This window comes from Macaca fascicularis, chromosome 1 (genome assembly GCF_037993035.2).
Source record: "Macaca fascicularis isolate 582-1 chromosome 1, T2T-MFA8v1.1".
Classification (NCBI taxonomy): domain Eukaryota; kingdom Metazoa; phylum Chordata; class Mammalia; order Primates; family Cercopithecidae; genus Macaca; species Macaca fascicularis.
The window spans coordinates 198557472-198576434 of NC_088375.1; the positions used below are offsets into that span (position 1 = coordinate 198557472).

At 52.5% G+C, this 18963-nt stretch overlaps 1 protein-coding gene across 11 annotated transcripts in view; it reads left to right on the forward strand.

The window, feature by feature from the left end:
* The window catches only part of STK40 (serine/threonine kinase 40), a 48748-nt gene that overhangs the window by 21155 nt on the left and 8630 nt on the right, over window positions 1-18963 (forward strand). For 5 of the 11 annotated variants that reach the window (XM_045374508.2, XM_045374505.2, XM_045374502.2 and 2 more), the window contains 6 exons: window positions 5095-5214; window positions 7864-7949; window positions 8304-8447; window positions 11966-12193; window positions 12964-13016; window positions 18486-18601. In XM_045374508.2, coding sequence (XP_045230443.1) covers window positions 5103-5214; window positions 7864-7949; window positions 8304-8447; window positions 11966-12193; window positions 12964-13016; window positions 18486-18601 — 739 coding nt within the window. In that variant the 5' untranslated portion in view covers window positions 5095-5102. Of the gene's footprint in view, window positions 1-5073; window positions 5215-7863; window positions 7950-8303; window positions 8448-11965; window positions 12194-12963; window positions 13017-18485; window positions 18602-18963 lie in introns of all 11 variants that reach the window. The other 6 variants (XM_045374533.2, XM_045374526.2, XM_045374523.2 and 3 more) reach the window with 3 other exon arrangements.

Genomic DNA, 18963 nt, shown 5'->3' on the forward strand with positions numbered 1-18963 from the left:
AAGGGGTGGCAGGAAGGGAGGCAGCCTTGCTCCCTCTTCCCCCGCGAGCGTCTTTTTCGTCTCCCTGCCCGTCTGCTGCCATCCTTCTGTCAGCCTGTGTCTTGGAGCAGTTCCCGTGCCGTTTGCTTGAGTCGAATCCTGATGGGGGGAGGGATGGGTCAGGCTGAGCCCACTCATTGTCTGTGCTGCAGCTGCTCCCTACAAACTGTTGTCTAGACCATGCCTGTGCGTAGGCGCGTAGGCAGCGTCTACACAGATGTGACACGCCTCCATGATGCTCTCCAGAGACCTGGGAAAGAAAGAGGAGGCTTACTGTTCCCAGGAAGACAGGGAACAGGGTCAGAAGGGTGGTGATGCCAACTTACTACTGGAGGCAGTGGGGAGCGCAGGACAGGCCCAGGGCCACTGACCCTGCCAATGACTGTCACCAACTGGAGGGAGGGTATCCATTCACTCATGGAGTATCTGCTAGGCCGGGCAGGGGGCTGCAGTGGTTTTATATATATGTTTATTCATTTGTTTTTCCTTGTGAAATTTTTAGTTGTGGTGGAATTTTTCTGGTGGAGGGGGGCAGACATTAAGCATATAAACACAAATAACTACATAATTACAAAATTTGGAAAGTACTATGGAGGAAAATTACAGACCACCGTGAGTGAGACTAACTGGGACCCACTGGTCATAAGGCTATCAAGGAAGACTTCTCTGAGGAAGTGATGCTTACATTGAGAAGGATGCGTGGGAGTTAGCCAAGCAAAGAGCAGGAACAGCGCCAGACACATTACTGCCCAGCTTTTAAAGATGTCTCTAGAAGCAGTGTTACCCTTCTCTGCTTTTATATGAACGACATTGCATCTGCTTCCAGCATGAGCCTCTTTGGCAGAAGGCCCAGCCAAGCCTAACTGTGGCTTCTGCTCCATCTGGGGACTGTTGGGGCTCAGTGAGTTACACAATCCTAGTTATTCTCAAAATTAAGTCATGGCTGTGCTCCCCAGTGGCACAGCTCTGAAAACAAATTGGGATGATGGGAGGTGAGCCTGGTAGATTAGACCTGCAGTGCATTGGATCATCCCTCCTACTTTCCGGTTCACCACATAGAGTCAGTCTCCTAGAGTTTAGAATAAGGGCCAAAACAGGCCGGGCACAGTGCTCACACCTGTAATCCCAACACTTTGGGAGGCGGAGGTGGGTGTATCACCTGAGATTGGGAGTTGGAGACCAGCCCGACCAACATGGAGAAACCCCGTCTCTACTAAAAATACAAAATTAGCCGGGTGTGGTGGCACATGCCTGTAATCCCAGCTACTCGGGAGGCTGAGGCAGGAGAATCGCTTGAACCTGGGAGGCGGAGGTTGTGGTGAGCCAAGATCACGCCATTGCACTCTGGCCTGGGCAACAAGAGCAAGACTCCGTCTCAAAAAAAAAAAAAAAAAAAGGGCCAAAACAATAGCATGTGAGGATTCCGCCTTATTGGTGAAGACACACCTGTTCTTAGAGTAGGAGACGGCTTCCAGGAGTATCAGCAAAAACAAACTAAAGGAAAAGACTGAAATATTTAACTGCATAAAAAATCAACCTTATTTTTAATTTTAATTAAAAAAAATTTTTAAATGTTATACTAATTTTATTGAGACGGGTCTTGCAACATTGCCCAGGCTGGTCTCGAACTCCTGGGCTCAAGCAATCCTCCCGCCTCGGCCTCCCAAAGTGCTGGGATTACAGACATGAGCCACTGCACCCAGCCCTTAACCTTTTCTCTTTTTTTTAATTAAAAAAAAAAGGTTAAAGATGAAAAAGCTATATATTAGTTACATCCTTACATAGAAAGAGCTTCTAAAAATCAGTAACACTAATACACACATAGCAGTAAAAAATAGAAAAAGAATATAAAGGAAATTCATAAAAGAAATAATAAACACAGCCAGTAAGCATATGAAACAAATTCAATCTCAGAAATAATGAAAGAATTACGGATTTTAAAATGCTATGCTTTTTGTTGCCCACCAAATGGGCTATTTATAAGAGTAAGGAAATAACTGAGTCCTGGTACAAGTTCTGGAACTCACTCTCCCACACTGCTGATGGGACTGTAAATTGGCAGAGCCATCCTGGAAGCCTGGCAACATATGTCAAATACCGTTAAAAACATGCCCCCCTTGTATTAGCCTAATGGGGATTTTTTAAAAATGTGCCCCACTTGACTCTGCAGTTCTGCTTCTTGGAATTTATCCAGAGGGAGACAGATAAGTATGACAAGATGTATACTTGGTTTTTTTTTTTTGAAATGGAGTCTTGCTCTGTTTTCCAAGCTGGAGTACAGTGGCGCAATCTCAGCTCACTGCAAGCTCTGCCTCCCGGGTTCATGCTATTCTCCTGCCTCAGCCTCACGAGTACCTGGGACTACAGGCACATGCCACCACACCCGGCAAATTTTTTGTATTTTTGGCAGAGACGGGGTTTCACCGTGTTAACCAGGTTGGTCTTGATCTCCTAACCTCATGATCTGCCCTTGGCCTCCCAAAGTGCTGGGATTACAGGCATGAGCCACTGCGCCCGGCCAACAAGATGTATACTTGTATGTGCGTGACTATTCTTTTTTTTTTTTTTTGAAACGGAGTCTCACTCTATCGCCCAGGCTGGAGTGCAGTGGTGTGATCTGGGCCCACTGCAAGCTCCACCTCCCAGATTCACACCGTTCTCCTGCCTCAGCCTCCCGAGTAGCTGGGACTACAGGTGCCCGCCACCACACTCAGCTAATTTTTTTTTTTTGGATTTTTGTAGAGACAGGGTTTCACCGTGTTAGCCAGGATGGTCTTGATCTCCTGACCTTGTGATCCGCCCGCCTCGGCCTCCCAAAGTGCCGGGATTACAGGTGCGAGCCACCGCGCCTGGCTAATTCTTTTTAAGTGGAAAGAACCTAGATGTCCATAAATAGGGAATGGTCAGAGAAATCACTGTATATTGTACCAAGGAGCCTGTGTAGCTGTCTCAAGTGATGTTGCAAAAGAATATTGTGATGCAGGGATGTTAATGGGGTTTTTTTTGTTTTTTACAGCTTTATTGAGTTGTATTTCACATACTATGAAATTTATCCTTAATGGTTTTTGTTTGTTTGTTTTGAGATGGAGTCTTGCTGTGTCCCCTAGGCTGGAGTGCAATGGCGCCATCTCAGCTCATGCAACCTCTGCCTCCCTGGTTCCAGCGATTCTCCTGCCTCAGACTCCCGAGACAGGCGCCCACCACCATGCCCAGCTAATTTTTTTTTTTTGAGACAGAGTCTCGCTCTGTTGCCCAGGCTGGAGTGCAGTGGCGTGATCTCAGCTCACTGCAACCTCCGCCTCCCGGGTTCAAGCGATTCTCATGCCTCAGCCACCAAGTAGCTGGGATTACAGGTGTGCACCACCAGGACCAGCTAATTTCTGTATTTTTAGTAGAGACGGGGTTTCACCATGTTGGCCAGGCTGGCCTTGAACCCCTGACTTCAAGTGATCCACCCACCTTGGCCTCCCTAAGTGCTGGGATTACAAGCATGGAGTCACTGCGCCTGGCCTCCCTTAATGTATTTTAGGTGGGAAAAAAGGAAACTTATAAAATAGCATCACAGTGTGGTCCACGTGTTTGTGATGATAAAACTTTCTGTAAGTACACACGCAGTCACACACAGGAAAAACATGCTTCAATGTCAACACAGCAGTTACATCTGGGAGGTGAGGTCATGGGTACCCTATTTTCTTATTTTTGCGTATGTGTATTTTCTAACGTTTCTACAGAGAACATCAGTTACTTTTATATGAAGAAAAAGACAGGAACAGGCTGGGATTCTGTGTTTTTGAGTCCATTATGGAAGGGTAAAGGCTACACTCCTAAGGTGGATGTCAGGCCTCTATCCTAGGCCACCTCTCACCACTCCCTGCCTCACGTTGGATGTTCAGCAGCACAAACTACCTGGATTTGGTTGCTTGCGTGCCATTTCTTACCTGGGCATGTTTGCTCACTGAGGCCCTCCTACCACAAATGTCCTGGCCCACTCCTGTATCCTTAGGGAAGTTTTTCTGGAGCCCCCCGCCCACGCTGGGCATCCTGTGACCCCTGACCTTCCCCACGTGGAACTCGTCTGTACACATCTGTTTCCTTGTCCCCCTCGGACGCTGCTTTGCCAAGGTGTTTGACTTTGGAGAGCTGGAAGAAACAACTCTTCTTTTGTGTTTTCATCTGTTTTTTATTTTTTTTTTAATCTGTGTCCAGAGGTGTCTTTTAGTCTCTGGCCCCAATGTCTGCCTTTCATTTTTACACAGGAGGATCTCGGGATTATCAAGCAAATCAGAGTGCTCAGTGATCTTCAGTAGTGTTCTCTAACTGACTCTTAAATACACAATGAATTGTCTTTTCCTGAAAAGTAATTCAGGAAAAGTTTGAGTTTATGAGGGAAGAGAAAGTAAACCCTGCCACTGACAGCTTTGGGGAGTTCTTTCATCTGAGAGGACCAGAGAGTCAAGGAAAGATGGGAAGAGGGGTTCTCAGGGCCGTAGTCATCAAACTCCATGGGCATAAGAAGCCCCCAGGCCTCATGTGTAATAAACATCCCATTCCTGGGGCCTACTGTCCAGATATGGGCCAGGAATGGGCACCTCGGGTCATTAGGCTGTAGGTATTTGGAGGGCACATCTCACTTTGGGAATAGTTGCTCAGGGTTGGTGTTCAGCTGGATGGGACTGGCTCTCCTCTGTGTCTCTGTGGTGGTCTCTTGGGGCTCTGTTAGTGGCATTAGCATCTGCACAAAGCACAGTTTTCTCCTCTCTGAATTTAACTGGACACTTGGTGCTGGTGTGTTGGCTCCCCACCTCTGTACCCTGTATATGCTACCTTAAAGGATGTCCACCTTTAGCATCTAATCAATCCAAGTAAAGGAGCTGTGGTTCTTTGTCACTGGGAGCCTTGGATGCTCCTCTGGGAGCGGGAGGAGGTGGCGGCTGCAGCGGAACAGCAGCAGCGGCAACTGTGTGACGCATCCCAAGTCAAAGACCTGCAGGCTGGGTTAGCATAAGGAAACTCGCTGACTTACTCAGTGAGAAGGGGTCTTTCTCTCTTGTCTAGAGCTGAGAATGAAGCGGAGAGCATCAGACAGAGGAGCTGGGGAAACGTCGGCCAGGGCCAAGGCTCTAGGAAGTGGGATTTCTGGAAATAATGCAAAGAGAGCTGGACCATTCATCCTTGGTAAGCCACTGACCTTTGGGAAAAATGGGTGGGCTGGGAGGCAGGGGCAGGGTACATTGGCTCACATGATCTGACCTGCAGACATCAGAGTGGGGTGGCCCACCCTCAGCAGTGTGTGGTCCTGCCCTGCCCCAGGCCTGGTCCCTAGACTCACTACTTGAAGTGGAGTATATTTATATCAGTGGAAGACCCAAGCCTTAGGTCACTCTATACTAGGGGCTGTCAGTGTTTTAGCCACACCAGCCTTACATCAGTCTTAGCTAATAGCTAGGCTCCGTGTCTTCCCCCAGAGAATCCTATGTGTGCCCCTAGAATGTTGATGTGCCCACAGGAAGCACACCCATTAGAAGTCATTAGCTGCATTAGAACCCAAGCTCTGGCCAGGTGGCAAGAGCTCACTATGTAATCCCAGCACTTTGGGAGGCCGAGGTGAGAGGATAACTTGTGGCCAAGAGTTCAAGACTCCGCAAGTTTGGGCTTGGGCAACATAGTGAGATCCCGTCTCTACAAGAAAAATATAAAAATTAATTGGGCATGGTGGCACATGCCTGTAGTCCTAGCTACTTGGGAGGCTGAGGCAGGAGGATTACTTGAGCCCAGGAGTTTGAGGTTACAGTGAGCCGTGATCACACCACTGCATTCCAGCCTAGGAAACAGTGTGAGACTCTGTCTCTAAAAAATAAAATAAAATGAAAACCCAAGATCATCCGAGGCACTGCTTTATGCCATTCTTGGATGGCATAATTTCACAAAGCATTTTGTATAGCCCCCCAAATTTCTTTAAATTGGCACAGAAATCCTGGCACAGGTGTTGGCAGTTGGCCAGAGGAGCAGCAGAGCATTTCTGCATGATGCATAAGGACCAGCAGTCCAAATTGCTTATAGTCAGAGTTGTGGCCAGAGACTGGGAGTGAGTTTTACTTTGGGAGAGCAGTTTGGACTTACAGGCACAGGATAGTTCCAGCTCCCGTCATTCAGTACATACTTAATGGTGCGTGCCTGCTACGTGCCAGGCCTGTGCTGTTTGCCAGGCATGCAGCAGCGAATAAGACAGACAAGTTCCTTCCCTCACAGAGAAACAAACAACTCACCAGTCATCACCGGTGGTGCAAGTGCCTTGAAGAAGTTCCACGATGATGTGAGATGAGAAGGGCCTGTGGGTAGGGCAGGCAAGAGAGGCCTGTCTATGTGGAAGCTCCATGTGAGCTGACACCTGAGGAGGACGAGCAGCATCTGTGAGAAGAACATTGCAGGCAGAAGAAACAGCACTGCTGAGGCCCAGCAGCAGGAAAGGGCTTACCACGTTGGGAACTAGGAACCCAACATTAGGAGCTGGAGTATGGCATGGGACAGGGAATCCTCGCTTAGAAAGGTGGGAAGGAACCGAATCATGCAAGGCCTTGGAGGCCAAAGAGTTTGGGTGGTATGTTAAGAGCAGTGGGTCTATGAACATGTCACTGGTAAAAAGGAAAACAAAGAGCAGCAGACTGTTAAGAGTTTTTCACGCAGCAGTGGCACTGTGACATCAGATTTCCACTCTGAAAGCTCAGGCAAGGCGCTGTCAAGGGACAATAAGCACTGTGCATCTCCAGAAGTACAGAAGGTCCCCAAAGCTGGCACTTGAACAGGGGCCAGATGGCTGTATCAGAATCACCAGGGAACCTGTTGCAGCTATAGTTTCCTGGATCGTCACCCTGCAGTTGCTCTTCAGAGGATCCAGGATCTCTTGGGTTTGTTGGTTTTTTTGAGACAGGGCTTTGTTCTGTTGCCCTGACTGGAGTGCAGTGGCACAAACATAGTTCACTGCAGCCTCAACCTCCTGGGCTCAAGCGATCCTCCTACCTCAGCCTTCCAAGTAGCTGGGTCCACAGGTATGCTCCACTGTGCTCAGCCAATATTTTATTTTTTGTTGAGAAGGAGTCTCACTATGTTGCCCAGGCTGGTCTCGAACTCCTGGGCTCAAGCAGTCCTCCCACCTCAGCCTCCCAAAGTGTTGAGATTACAGGTGTGAGCCACCGCACCCAACCTGGATCTCTTGTTTTTTTTTTCTTTTTTTTTTTGAGACGAATTCTCGCTCTGTCGCCCAGGCTGGAGTGCAGTGGCGCGATCTCCGCTCACTGCAAGCTCCGCCACCTCCTGGGTTCACGCCATTCTCCTGCCTCAGCCTCCCAAGAAGCTGGGACTACAGGCGCCCGCCACCACACCCGGCTAATTTATTGTGTTTTTAGTAGAGACGGGGTTTCACCGTGTTCGCCAGGATGGTCTCGATCTCCTGACTTCGTGATCCACCCGCCTCGGCTTCCCAAAGTGCTGGGATTACAGGCTTGAGCCACTGCACCTGGCCGGATCTCTTGTTTTTCATAGATGCTCCCAGAGACTCCAGCATGCACCCAGGGTTGAAAACCTCTCTTTGGGAAATGTGCCTGCAAACGCTGGATGTGCTCCAGGCAGAGCACACATACCCCTCTATTTTTGGAGGGGAGACCTTGAAAACTCTACCAGGAGACCTTGGGGGGGGGGATCAGTTCAGTGCACGTGAGGTATGGTGCCCTCCTGAATAGAAGGTCTAGTAAGAAAGACCACATGGTGACCTGGCATTGTGACAGCCAGGGCTTCTGAAAAGGAGACCAGCAGCTCTCTGTGCCGTAGGTCCTCGTCTGGGCAACTCACCAGTGCCAAGCATTGTGCAGTGTTTGGCAAGGAAAGATGGCACGGATGACTTCTATCAGCTGAAGGTAAGTGAGACATGAGGGTGAGGGTGCCTCAGAACCAGGGCCTGTCATGCCAACCCACTCCTCCCTCCTCCACCTTCACACCTGCGTCATTGTGAACAAGAGTAGTGCCATTTCTTCCCGAGAAGCAGTCAAGTTCACAGTCTCCCTCGGAACAACTTCTGATTTAAAGAGTTTTGTCTGTGCATAAGTTACATCACCATCATATTAAGAAAAACTATTTCACTTGGTGTGTCTATGTGTGCACTGTGCGCAAATGTCATGTGGTAGAAAGCCCCCTGCTTCCCCCATTCTGGTTGTTCTGCTGTGTCAAGTGAGGTGTTCTGGTTTTGGTTTTATTTTTGTGCTTTCCTAAAGATCCTGACCCTGGAGGAGAGGGGGGACCAAGGCATAGAGAGCCAGGAGGAGCGGCAGGGCAAGATGCTGCTGCACACCGAGTACTCGCTGCTCTCTCTCCTGCACACGCAGGACGGCGTGGTGCACCACCACGGCCTCTTCCAGGTGAGCGGCCTGCCCCCCCCACCCTTCGCACCCACCTCTGGCCGGCTCCAGGGGCTGCCACTTGCTTGGGCCACAGCCATACGAGCAGCTCACATGACCCTCGGGTGTCCCTGCCATGCTGCGTACATCAGGACTTCCAGGGTGGGGGGCGGGGCTGGGCTGGGCTGGGCTGGAAGTCAGGCTGGACCACACTGGCTGTGCTCCTGTGGGGATGGTTACAGCCTAGCCAGGAATGCATACAGTTTGCATCTTACAGCAGCCAGGCTCTCTTTGAAGAGCCGCTTTTCTGAGAAAAGGGGAAAGCAGGAAGTCACTTAAAGACACTCGGGCCCAGGCCGGGCGCGGTGGCTCACACCTGTAATCCCAGCACTTTGGGAGGCCAAGGTGGGTGGATCACAAGGTCAGGAGATCAAGACCATGCTGACCAACAAGATGAAATCCCATCTCGGCCGGGCGCGGTGGCTCAAGCCTGTAATCCCAGCACTCTGGGAGGCCGAGGCGGGCGGATCACGAGGTCAGCAGATCGAGACCATCCTGGCTAACACAGTGAAACCCCGTCTCTACTAACAAAATACAAAAAACTAGCCGGGCGAGGTGGCGGCGCCTGTAGTCCCAGCTATTCGGGAGGCTGAGGCAGGAGAATGGCGTAAACCCGGGAGGCGGAGCTTGCAGTGAGCTGAGATCCGGCCACTGCACTCCAGCCCGGGCGACAGAGCGAGACTCCGTCTCAAAAAAAAAAAAAAAAAAAAAAAGAAATCCCATCTCTACTAAAAATAGAAAAATTAGCTGGGCGTGGTGACACGTGCCTGTAGTCCCAGCTACTAGGGAGGCTGAGGCAGGAGAATCGCTTGAGCCCGGGAGGCGGAGGTTGCAGTGAGCTGAGATTGCACCACTGAGCTCCAGCCTGGGCAACTGAGTGAGACTCCATCTCAGAAGGGCCCTCTTGTCCTTTTTTTTTTTTTTTTTTAAATGGAGTCTCGCTCTGTTGCCAGGCCGGAGTTCAGTGGGGCGATCTTGACCCACTGCTACCTCCGCCTCCCAGGCTCAAGCGATTCTCTTGCCTCAGCCTCCCAAATAGCTGGGACTACAGGCATATGCCCAGCTAACTTTTGTATTTTTAGTAGAGAAGGGGTTTCACCATGTTGTCCAGGCTGGTCTCAAACTCCTGACCTCAGGTGATCCACCCACCTCGGCCTCCCAAAGTGCTGGGATTACAGGCGTGAGCCACCGTGCCCAGCTCCGGGCCCTTTTTAGCTGCATCGTCAGAAATTGGCCAGGCTAGGGTGGGAGGGAAGACGACAAGTAGGAACCAGCATTTGGGGCCGTCTGTAGATCTCCACAGTTGTTTTGGAGCCACCTGTTCTTCCGCCTGCTCAGGCATTTCAGTTTGCCCAGCAAACATGCCTGTGCTTCTGTGCTCAGATGTTCCAGGTCCCTTAGGAAAGGTGTTGATTAACAGTGTGTACCTGACAAGAACCATTCTTGGGGCAGCACTGAAGTTGTGTCTCCAGAAATGAAGAGTTGGGTTCAGAATGACCCGAAGCCTCCTTACAGGCCTGGGAACAGCCTCGTTCCTCAGCTGAGCGTCCACTGAGCCCTCAGCCATTTGCTGGCCAGGACCAGCTCTTGCTAAGACAGACCTGCTGTTTCAGAGGCAGCACAGTGCCAGAGACAGCACTCAGGCTTTGATGCTGACAGTCCTGGATTCAGCTAGTATGACCTTGGGCAAGTCACTTCAGGTCTCTAGGCCTGAGATTCCTCATCTGTAAAATGGGGATAGTGATAACAGTACCTACCTCCAGTGGTGGTTGGGACGATGAATGAGAGTGTGTCAAGCACCGAGCTGCTGCTGGAACTCTGTCATCATCATTGCTGTTCAGGCAATAAAAACTCCTTGTCAGCTTGAGTTCCTGAAATAGAACAAATGGAACGCACTTCCCACCCCGCATGTATACACCCCACCAAGGTCTTTGTTCTTAGATTTGCAATTAGAGGTGACTCAGAGTATTATTAGGCAACTCCAGAAATTAAGAGTATCCCCGTAAACATGAAATCAAATTGAGAGTGATTGTGGTTTCTTGGTATTTTGTCTCTGATATCTTCAGAAGCTTGGCCTTAGTTCATGTCATTTTGGATGAGAGAACCTGGCTGATCAAAAGTGTTTCTAGTATACCGTCTGTGTGCCAGACACTGTGCTAGGGCCTCTGAGAAAAGCAAATATGAGGTGTGGTCCTGCTCTTAAGAAGAAATGTGGAGACTGGGCGCAGTGGCTCACACCTGTAATCCCAGCACTTTGGGAGGCTGAGGCAGGCGGATCACAAGGTCAGGAGATCGAGACCATCCTGGCTAACATGGTGAAACCCCGTCTCTACTGAAAATACAAAAAAATTAGCCAGGCATGGTGGCGGGCCCCTGTAGTCCCAGCTACTTGGGAGGCTGAGGCAGGAGAATGGCGTGAACCCGGGAGGCAGAGCTTGCGGTAAGCTGAGATTATGTCACTGCACTCCAGCCTGGGTGACAGAGTTAGACGTTGTCTCACAAAAAAAAAAAAAAAAAAGAAAAAGAAGAAGAAATGTAGATATTTAGTCCTCCAGGAGTTCCCCAGAGGGGACAGGTCAGTCTACCCCGCATGACACCAAGGACTTCCTCAAGATGGTCAGATGAAGTCCGCAAGTTGTACCTGTTTTTTGTCTTACTCGAAATACCTTTCAGCAAGGAAAATGGGTCTAGAGCTTGCTAGCATTGTGTCCATCTCGCAGCCACAACATTGGTGGCAGTACCCACTTACTGAGCCCTGGCAGTGCAGGACCTAAGCACAGGACATGGATTGTCTTATTTACTTCTCTCGGGCTGTGAGGGAGGGATTACCAGCTCCCTTTTACCGATTAGGAACTAGAGACCTGGAGAGGGTAAGCAAACTGCCCAGGTCCCACAGGTAAAACAAGGTGGCTGGGGCCTGAACCCAGCAGTCTGAGGTCAGAGTCACTTAGCCACCACTATGTGACTGTCAGGAGCACTGCATCCATGAGGAAAACAGGTGTCCTGGACACACAGAACCTGTGTGGCCTCTGGAGCCTGCCAAGATTGACCTCTTTCTAACTTCTACCATCTTAGACATCGAGAGGGGTTCTGTTGGTAATTACTGGAACCTGGGTGCCGTGGAGGGAGGATGCCCATTTTTTTTTTTGCTTAAGCACTGGGCCAAGAGGGCCCTTGGGCTTTAAATGCCCAGACCTGATCTGAATCCTTTGCATTATGATCAAAGCATTAAGCTTTCACCTGAGATGTTTTAGCTTCAGCCTCTTGCTGGTCCTGGCATTTGGCACACAAGAGGCTTCACAGTGCTGAGCCACCCCATGGTCTGGGCTGCCCAGGCCTCAGTCCTCTATGGCCTGCACATGCAGGCTAATTCCAGGCTCCCTCACTGGTTTGAGTGTCCAACTCCAGAGAGTCCCAAGCCCTGGCCTTGGCCCTGTCGAGTTCACAGCCAACCCCTGTGCTGCCCCCTTGCCTCCCAGGACCGCACCTGTGAAATCGTTGAGGACACAGAATCCAGCCGGATGGTTAAGAAGATGAAGAAGCGCATCTGCCTCGTCCTGGACTGCCTCTGTGCTCACGACTTCAGCGACAAGACCGCTGACCTCATCAACCTGCAGCACTACGTCATCAAGGAGAAGAGGCTCAGCGAGCGGGAGACTGTGGTCATCTTCTACGACGTGGTCCGCGTGGTGGAGGCCCTGCACCAGGTGAGGCCACACTCTGCTGCCACACCTTCTGGCCACAGAAAGCCACCTTTCTTGCTGCTGCTGAGCAGAAGGCAGCTCTGTCCTGCACACCCGGGTGTGCTTTGCAGCTGGGAGTGTCCAAAAGAAGAGTGGCCGAATGGCAGGTGCACAGGGGGAGGCACAGTGCCACCCTGCAGGCCACCTTCCTGGTGAGGGCTGACCTGCAGCCCAGCAGAGCCCGTGTGGTAATTCCCCATCAGTTAAGAGGCCTGGTGTCCCCCATGTAGTGATGACAGTGAGATACCCACCCAAGCAACTACAGCACGTCTGAGCTTTTTGTAGGATTAGAGGTGTCAGACATGCCGGGACAAAGGGTAGGAGAGCCTGAGCCTCTTCCCGGTGCACCGCTAATGTGGGCCGAGCCTGTGGTACTTAGTCACAAAACGATGACAGCTCCTCCCCGACCCCCAGATCCATCCTGTCTATGGAATATCTAATGGAGGTGAAAAGATGAGTGACTTTCCCCACCAGCCGCTGCCCAGAGGGGAGAAAGCTGAAGAAGCCGCCGCAGATGGGGAGACACTGACTAGGTGCACACTCGTTCCCCATCCAGATGCATGGGTCGTGTGAACTTAGAACTGTCCTGATCTGCCTGTGGTTGGAGCCTAAAGAGACACATCGTAGAATTTTTCCCACCTTCTCTAACACCGGGAGAGCCCCCATCTTACAGGATGGGCCCTGACCCCACCTCTCACATTGATAATATAAACCATACGCCTGTTGTTTTGCAGAAGAACATCGTGCACAGAGACCTGAAGCTGGGGAACATGGTGCTCAACAAGAGGTAAGATCCCTGTCTCTTCGTCCACGCTGTTACCCTAGGCCTGGGGCAGGCTACACATTGCAACTCTCTGGTGCCCTGCAGTGTCCTCATGGAGATTCCGACTCAAAACAACCCACTTCCTCCAGGAATCCCAGGAGTCTGGGGATGGGATGAACATGGGAATTGGGGGCTTGCTGAGACTGGGAGTTTTGAGCCACAGAAAGGGAGCTCTGGGAGGAACTTTAGATCTCCTCCCTGGTCCATTTATTTGTCATGCCTGGCTCCTAGTGGATACTCAGAAAATTACTATAAAAATGGACTAAATGGTCAGGCACAGTGGTTCCTGCCTGTAATCCCAGCATTTTGGGAGGCTGAGGCAGGAGGATCACTTGAACCCAGGAGTTTGAGACCAGCCTGGGCAACATAGTGAAGACCCCCATCTCTACAAAAATATATCCTTTTTGAATGGACAAATGGGGTGAAGGAATGAGCAAAATGAGGCCTTGCTGTAGGTCAGTTTCCTCAGGAAACAGACTCTGAGGTTTACGTGCAGGAGGTTTACTGTGGAGTGCTCTCAGGGTGACGGGGTGGAATTAGGCAGAGGGAGAAGCTGAACCTCAGTGAAGTCCCAGCAGGGCCTCAGCCTGAAAAACTCGAGAGTGGGATGGCCCTGCAGATGGCCCGCGCATGGCCTTTGTGCCCCGCCAGCAGTCACTGAATGTCTGCTGTCCATAGGGAGGGGCACTCCCTTAGGCAAGGCAGCTGCTTTTGGCTAAGAGAGCCTCCCGGAGAGGGATGCAGCTGTGAGTAGTTACCTGTAAAATGTGACCAATTCTCTCAGCAGCAGGAAGAGCATGCCTTAGACTTGGAGGGGATCAGGCGGCCCACCCCAACATTGTTGGTGAACCAGCAGCAGAGGGAGACCAATTTGGCCCTGGTTTCAGGTTGTCATCCCACCTCAGCAGAGGGTCCTGGGCCTCTTTGGAGTGATCTGGGACAGTGCTACCACTGTCTCACCATGTTGGAGGGACCACCAACCATGTAGGGACCCAGGACCGGCAGGAAGTGGGCCCACCCTGTGGACTACCACCATCCTGGAAATGTGGGGCTGAGAAGGGCGCATCTCCCCCACCCCGCCCTGCCCCCACCCATTCTTCCAGAGCCTCCCTCCCTCACCTCTCAATTCGGCGTTGAGCAGGTTGGAGGGCTTACAAAGGCAGCCCGAATCTCACAGCAGAATTGTTGTGGGTGATTCATTCCATGATGTGGCTGTACCAGCCCAGCCCAGGAGGGGCCCAAGGCCCACTGTCCTCTAAAGGGGCCAAAGCCACAGTGGTCAGAGGAAAAGAAGCTGCCTGAAAGCTGGCCTCTGGGGAGGGGGCATTACCTTGTGCCCCATCTCAGCTGATGGCGAGTTACTGCTGGGGACTCTAGACCCACAGCTCCAGCCTGAGAGGCCATCGGGACGTTGCTGTGCATCTCAGCTAGCCTTCTCCATGCTTCGACTAGCACCACCTGGTGCTGGGGCTGCAGACAGAAACTCTCAGTGCCACCACTACCCTCTGGAGCCCACCATCTGATGGGGTACTGACCAGAAGATGGTATCATGTGTGGAGGAGCAGCATGCAGAGGGCAAGGGGCATGTGGAGGGACAGTGGCTGCTGCCTGAGTCGATTCGCGAAGGATGAGTTGGGATTTGCCAGACTGAGAAAGTGAAGGGATGAGAACCTTGCCCTGCTATGCTCTGCAGGGGGAAGGGAGGGAAACAGGAAATTCCAGGGCTGCTTAAACCCTGGACTGGCTGAGTGAGTGAGTTGGGGAGGACGGAAGCAGCACGGACATGGGGGTCAGACCTGGCTCACTTCCCAGTGCCAGCTCTTCGTCATCTTGGAGACCGTGAGAGTGTGTTCGTTTGGTTACTTATTGATTGAATTCATTTATTGAGGTACCAAGCACTTCTCTGAGCTTCCATTTCCTCATCTGTGAAAGTGAAGGTCATCCTGGCTTCCTGGGAAGATTGGCCTGAGATGCAAATAAGTGGATGTGAGGCTACCTAATATGATGGGCTTTGGCGCATCACAAGCACACCCCAGTGCTAATCCAGCCAGGACTGGAGAGCCTGTGGCTGAGAGACAGGAGAACAGGACCCGTGGGCTCACGTCTCTGGAAATGAGGCCTGCTGCATGTTGAGCGGCCAACGAGGACACCCCTGGTGAGGGCCCAGCGGTCCCCCAGCCATAGCTCTGCACCATGAAAGGAGGTGGTAGGGAGTTCCGACTAAACCAGCCCTGGACTGTGGAGAGCCAGTTGTCGTACAGTTGGGAAATTGGGTCCTGCCCCTTCCCCTGGCCCTCTCTGGGGCGTTGGGCCAGTCCCATCTTGCTGTGGACTACAGGCTCACTGTTCACAAAGAGGGCATAATTTTTGGGCACCTAAATCCATCTGGCCACAGAGCCCGTGTCCCCTCCAGCTGGACTAGAGAGCTCCCAGGCCTTCCACAGCAGCCATTCATTGGCTCTAAATGAGCATCGTGGAGTTGTCATGGGAACGTGCCGGGCTCATGCCTGCTAACCACATCAGCACTCCTGGCCCCTCTGTGTCGCTGGGGGATTTGCTTCCAACTCTCACTTCTGCAGGCCCCCTTGGTCCTGAGAGTGTAGTCAAGGGGTCGCACCACCCTGCAGACACCGGCGTGGCTGTAGCAGCTCTGCTGTGAGTGTGCGTGCGTGCTCCTCAGGGTGCAGAATGCCGACGCCTCACTCACACCCAGAACCAGACAGAGGTTCTGGCTGCCTTGCACTTGAGTCATGGGCGCTCCAGAGCGGCAGGGTGGTGTGGTGCAGAGAGACCCACTGCTCTGTGTGTATCCTCTGCCACATCCTCTGCTCTGGGGCCCCACACTCACCTCGTTCCGTTGAGAGTTGACCTGAAGGAGCTCCAGCCCACTCCAGCCCCTTCCCGCCCGTCATGCCAGGCTCTGCCTCCACTGGAGCAGCAGGCGGGCCAGCTGGAGGCCTTCTCAGCAGAGCAGAGAGCTCCCAAGGAGCAGACAGGGGAGGTGTTGGCAAGGCAGCTGCAAGGACAAGTTCATCCCGCTTTGGATTTTAAAAGGATCGAAATCCAAAATCCTCTTCTAGGGTTATGCGAGGTGCTGTGGGGTCTTTCTGCTTCCTCCTTTCTTTTTGGTAGGCAGGCAACACCAAGTTCCTAGAAAAGGAGAACACTGTGGCAGCCCAAAGGGCCATAGCTAAAGCGTGACTCACTCAGAGCCAATCCTACTGACACACGTCCCCTCCCTCTGTCCCACTCTGCCCTTGCCCCCTCCTGTCAGGACCAGACTAGGACGTGTGGGACTCCCAGGGAGCTGTGCACCTCCTGCTTGGGTGGTGGTGGCGGGGCAGGGGAGCATTGCCAAACCTCAGGAGGCCTTGGAGCTGCCCGTGCCGCTTCCTGTGGAGAGACTCCAGTGCTCCTGCCGCTCAGCCCTGCAGAGCGTCAGCTGTGCCTGCTCGTGCCCTGGCAGAGGGCGGGAAAGTCCCACCAGCAGTGTTGAGTTGAAAGCTCAGCCACACTGGCACGTGCTGTCCCAGGCCTGTTGTCACACCATGGCACCTCTCCCCTGCCGCCTCCAAGACAGAATCTTTCCCACCAGGTGTGCCAACCACCAGCTGCTACTATTTGCCAGGCACTGGACTAAGTGCTGTCCGTGAGATTGTCTTATCTTGCTGAATCCTAACCCAGTTCTGGAGTTTGGTGCTAGGATTTCACTGTTGTACACATGAGGAAATGGAGGTTTAGCAAGAGATTCACACATCAAGGATGTGGCAGAGCCAGGACTAGGAACCTGACTCCCAAACCCACCGTACTGTCTCCTGAGCTGTCCTCCTCCCAGCGTCTTGAGCCTCAGAGACCCACAGGATACATTTGCAGCTTCCGCAGCCATCTCTGACCAGGAGTGCCTCTGCTCTGTGGGAACCTTCTGGACAAGAGGCCTGAGCAGTCCTATATTCAGGGCAGCGGCACTGGAGCTTCAGAGCTAGAGCAGTCCACTCCTTGACGTGCACGTGACCCTGCACAGTGACCCTTCACCTGTGCACTCAGGCTCTAGCCGCCCGTGGGTCACCAGTCAGATTCCTATGGCAGCTGACAGGGCAGGCCTGTGTAGGCGCTGGAGTCAGCGTTTCCATGAGGAATCCAGAGGACAGACTGGCCTTTGTTTTGCATCAAGGCCTTTGCCAGCAGAATTCCCCAAGATTGCTGAGGGCTCTCAGAACCTCCTGGACGCAGCTCCTGGGGAAATCCACCGGCAGCCACGCATGCGCTGTGCCTCTGAGAGCTCTGAGAGTTGATGGTAGTGAGAGGCAGCCCAAGGCCCCCATGGAGCTTTCCTTCCTCCTGTCCTCCCAGCTTTTCCCCCTAGCTTTTCCACCCAGCCAGCCGACACAGCAGCAGGGCAGTCGGGCAGAGAGGCACCCTTCCTCGTTGCCTGCCCCCGTGGGCCAGGAAGCCTTTCCCAGGCCTCTTAGACAGGGCCTGCCCCCTCTCCCAGCCTACGGTGTGGTGCAAGGTCCTCTCAGGGCACTTCCTTTTGTCCACATGTGAGTTTTCTCCAAAGGATCAGAGCCCAAAGCTGCTCTGCCCCATGCCTTTCAGAGGGAGAGTCTGTGATCTAGCCAGGGCAGAATCACAAGTACAAGGTAAGGGATGAGTCAGTTTTGATGGAACAGAAGGAAAAGTCATTCAGGGCCTGGGGCCCTGCCCAGGGACACATCTGGGCATGAGGAAGCTGTCAGTTGTGTGCGCAGCTCTGGGACCTCGCAGACCTGGGCTTGGATCCTGCTGTTCTGCTCACCAGCTGCATGACCTTGGCCAAGTCCTTTCACTTCCCTGTGCCTTTGTTGTATCATCTGAAACCGGACGGTGAGAAAATCCCCCTCACTGGCCACTGTCAGTTTCTTCCTCTGCAGTGGTTGTGGGGCCAAGTGAGACAGTGACCTGACAGACTCCGTGGTGTGGGGGCGGCTGGGGCCACCCTGGGGTCACCTCCCAAGGTGGAGTCACTCATCTCTGCCGGCCTTCCTTTTCCTCATGTGTGAATGAGGAAATTGAACTAAATCTCTGGTCACTCCCAGTCTAGAATATGACACGAGGCTGTTTTTGGGAAATCTCTGAAAGTTGTTCTAAGCCCTATTTTATACCCCGAGATTCATCCAGGGCAGTAGGTCCGGGGATGGCCTGTGCAACACTCAGGACCTGGGAGAGAAGCCAATCCCTGCTGGGACAGCTCGGCTGGTGGCCAGAAAAGTCTGGGGCCTGATTCCTCTGCTCCCTGGAGAGGGGGTTGGGGCAGCTGTTTCGCCCTCTGGCGAGAAGCCCACCTCCTGCTGTTCAGGATCAGGGACTGGCCCAGTGAGGTGTGCCCTGCCTATGTGTCTTGTGCCCGTTGCTATAGACACTGAGGTTTGTTCACTCTCTGTCTCCCATTCCTAGGACACATCGGATAACCATCACCAACTTCTGCCTCGGGAAGCATCTGGTGAGCGAGGGGGACCTTCTGAAGGACCAGAGGGGCAGCCCTGCCTACATCAGTCCTGACGTGCTCAGTGGTATGTGTGTGTGCCAGGCAGTGGGCCTCCAAGCTCAGTACAGCCAGGCTCTGTGACAATCCACTCAGCAAATCTGTGGGCAGGCCCTGGGCAAGGTGCTGGCGCTTCACTGGGGGCCCAGACCAGTACTGTCGCTCCCCATACAAAATGTTTGGTCTGTTGGAGGTGGAAGACGTAACGATAACACGAATGCATGTTTAATTCCTCTGAGATTAGTGCTAGGGAGGAACGGGATTGCTGTGAGCGTGGATGAAGGGTGCTTGGAGGACTTTCCCCACAAGGTGACAGTTGAGCTATGATCTTAAGGGGAACTAGGAATTCCCTGGGTGTGTGTGACTGGGCTGAGGCGGAGGGTCCCAGAG